General features: G+C 52.1%; 1 protein-coding gene across 3 annotated transcripts in view; it reads left to right on the forward strand.

Moving 5' to 3' along the window:
- USP13 (ubiquitin specific peptidase 13) overlaps positions 1–3101 on the forward strand; it is a 98724-nt gene that overhangs the window by 26640 nt on the left and 68983 nt on the right. For all 3 annotated transcript variants that reach the window (XM_027766055.1, XM_006162731.2, XM_006162732.2), the window contains exon 4: positions 2680–2801. In XM_027766055.1, coding sequence (XP_027621856.1) covers positions 2680–2801 — 122 coding nt within the window. The remainder of the gene's footprint in view (positions 1–2679; positions 2802–3101) is intronic.

Genomic DNA, 3101 nt, shown 5'->3' on the forward strand with positions numbered 1-3101 from the left:
GGTTTACGTGGAACAGGAAGTCAGGGCGGTCGTGGCTGATCTGATTCCACGAGAAGTTACGGTGTCTGCAGGTGCAGGCAGCCCGCCTGGTGTTATGTAGCTAGTGAACGCCAGAGCAGGGCGTTTATGGACTCAGCTTACTTATTTATTTAGGCCAATAAGCCAATGAGCACCAAGTATGTTGTCTCCAGAGAAGAGAGAAATAGTATATTGTATGACTGAATCGAGTTCGTGTTGTATGCACGTTATCGATCATATCAATAATGATTGGAGGAAAATTCACCCCATCATTATTTTCATTTACTCAGATTTCCTTTCAATTTTTGTTGGTGAGCATAATCCAAAATTGTCTTTATAGACATCTTTTTTTAAAAAAGATTTTTGAAATTATTTATTATTATTATTTAATTTGCTATAGGGCATGTGTGCTCACCAGAGAGAGAGAGAAGTAAGAACACGAGCCACCAGGTCTGGGACTCGAACTGTGGTCGGCCACGTGGGAGTCCAGCACCCCAGCCACTGTGCCACCTGCTGGTCCCTTTACAACTTACAACAGGTCAGTTTTATATTTTTAGCTCTTAACATGGCGTAAACATTTCCATGTTTCTACATAGTCTAATAACTATCATGTAAATAGTATTCTGGTGAGTTGAATACCATTCTTTCTTAACAATTTTGATCTCATTTTAAAAATTACAGACATTGGGGCATTCAGAATTGTATAGATTATTCTTTTTTTTATTTGCCAGAAGGCACATGTGCTTGCTAGACACAAGATACGGACAGAGAGAGACAGAAAGTACCCCTGTAGGGTGTGGTCATGCCACCCTGTTCTCCTCCAATTCTCCATCCTGTTGGAATTCGGGGCACACATGCCATGCACCCGTCATGTTTTTTAAGCCACCAGGGCCAGGATTTGAACCACAGTGGGCTAAGTGTGACCCAACTTCCTTAAATTTTATAGATTTTTAAGATATAGAATATCTTTCTTTCTTTGAATTATTTTCTTTTAAGTTCTTTCTTAACATTGTAGAATGCGTTTAAAAATGCTTTTGAGACCAGCAGATGGGGTAGTGGTTATGTCGTTTGACCCCAGTCTGGTCAGTCACAGCTTGTTGAGTCCCAGACTCAGTGGCTTGAGAATCATGTCGGGCACGTGTGCATGCCTGCCCAAGATCCCAGGAAGAGAATGGAGGAGAAGGGATTGTGGTATGGCCATCTGCCCTGGTTTTTTTTTTTTTTTTTCTCATTTTCTCTCTCATTTTCTCTGTCTCTCTCTGCTGAGTGCATATGCCCTAAGGCAAAAAACCTCTTTAAAAAAATGCTTTTTTGTCAGATTTACCTCCAGGGCTATCTAACAATGCCATTTTGTTCTTTATGTTGGTATTTCTGATTCTTTTCAGTCACTTACTAAAATGTTTAGATGAGCCAGCCCTTGGCATGGTGGTTAAGGTGGCAGGGTCCCACAGGGGTGACCTCATGGTTTGAGTCCTCTACCCAGCCTCTTGAGAAACATGCCGGGTGCATGTGCGCGCGTGTCCACAGTCTTGAAAGGAGGAGCAATGCCGGAGACGGGACTGCAGTGCGGCCTTCCCCATGGGACACGCTGCCTTTCTCTCTGTCTCCAGAGAGTGCGTGTCCCCTCTGGCTAAGTACTTTTTTTGTTTAAAACTGCTCTCTAAGAATTCAAGAGCAGAGCTGTTCTCCCAGAAAGGACCGGGTCTGGCTGAAACATGACGCGAGCAGCAGAGCTCGACCCTGGCTCTCCGTCCAGAAAGTGAGTTCTAGCTGCGGAGCCGCGTCCCGGGCCATGTGGGCCTGGTGCACATGGGAGGGGACTGCAGCTCAGTGCCACTGTCACCGCGGTTCTAAACATAAACACACGGACTTGACCCGGGGTGCTGGCGTCCCTGTGAGCGCGAGGCCGAGGTGTCCAGGTAAATATTGCGACAAGGCTCTGCCCGGAGCCGTCACCCAAGCTTCGCAGAGATTAACCAAGTGGCGCGGTGACTGCGGGGACGGGGTCGTCGGGCCTGAGAGCTCATCTTTCTCCCCGGGAATCTGCGGCCAGGACAGCGGGCCCCTCACGTGGTCGGGCTTGCCCTCTCTGGCCCACGTGCAGTATCTCGGTAACTCTCAGAGTGAGGAGACGGAGAGAGAGGTGACACTTCATTCTCACGAGCAGCGGCCGCTTACAGAGCCTCGAGTCCAGCTGCTGCTTCCGTCCCGTCTCCTGCTCTGAGCCGTGTGGGACACGCGCAGTCTCCGGGCCACACAGAAGGAAACCGCGCCCTAGAGACCTTGGGACTTGCCCAGAGTCACGCTAAGTTGTGGGTCGGGATGGAGCCGAGGCCCGGGGAGCTCAAACCCTTGCACTTTCGTCCGTGTTACCGGCTGCGAGTGCCCGGCCCGACGAGTCGGGGTCAGGTCCCCGCTCTCAAGCGATGCCTGGGCCTTTGAAGTCCATGAGAACCGAACGCTCACAGAGGCTTCGTGACGGCGGTGGGCGGCCGCGACCCCCAGAGGCGAGTGCGTGCGAGCAGTGGGGACAGGCCTCCACCCCAGCTGGGCAGCGGTGGCCGCTGGAGGACTGCGTGGAGGTCGTGTCCTCGGCCTCCTGCCCCGCGGGGACCGGACGTGCCCTCCTCACCGTGTTCTGTGATTCCGTTCTCCCCCCAGATCTAGACACTGACGACGATTTAAACAGCGACGACTACGAGTACGAGGACGAAGCCAAACTCGTCATATTCCCAGAGCACCACGAGATAGCCCTGCCCAACATCGAGGAGCTGCCGGCCCTGGTCAGTGAGCGCACGGCGGCTAGCTAGGTGCACGCTGGCAGGTGCGTGTGTGTGCGCGTGTGGCGTGCAGGTGCTGTGTGTGTGGTGTGTTTGTGTGTGTGTGCTGTGTGTGCGTGTGGTGTGTGTGTGTGTGCTTTGTGCAGGTGCCGTGTGTGTGGTGTGTTTGTGTGTGTGTGTGTGCTGTGTGTGCACTCTGTGGGGCAGGCAGGCTGAGTGAACCAGAACAGCAGAACAAGCATGACCACGAGTATGTGGCCCCTCTCTGTGGCGGCCTGCAGGTGGCCGTCGGGCAGCGGCCCC

Source organism: Tupaia chinensis, unplaced genomic scaffold (genome assembly GCF_000334495.1).
Source record: "Tupaia chinensis unplaced genomic scaffold, TupChi_1.0 Scaffold140400_1, whole genome shotgun sequence".
NCBI classification, from domain to species: Eukaryota; Metazoa; Chordata; class Mammalia; order Scandentia; family Tupaiidae; genus Tupaia; species Tupaia belangeri.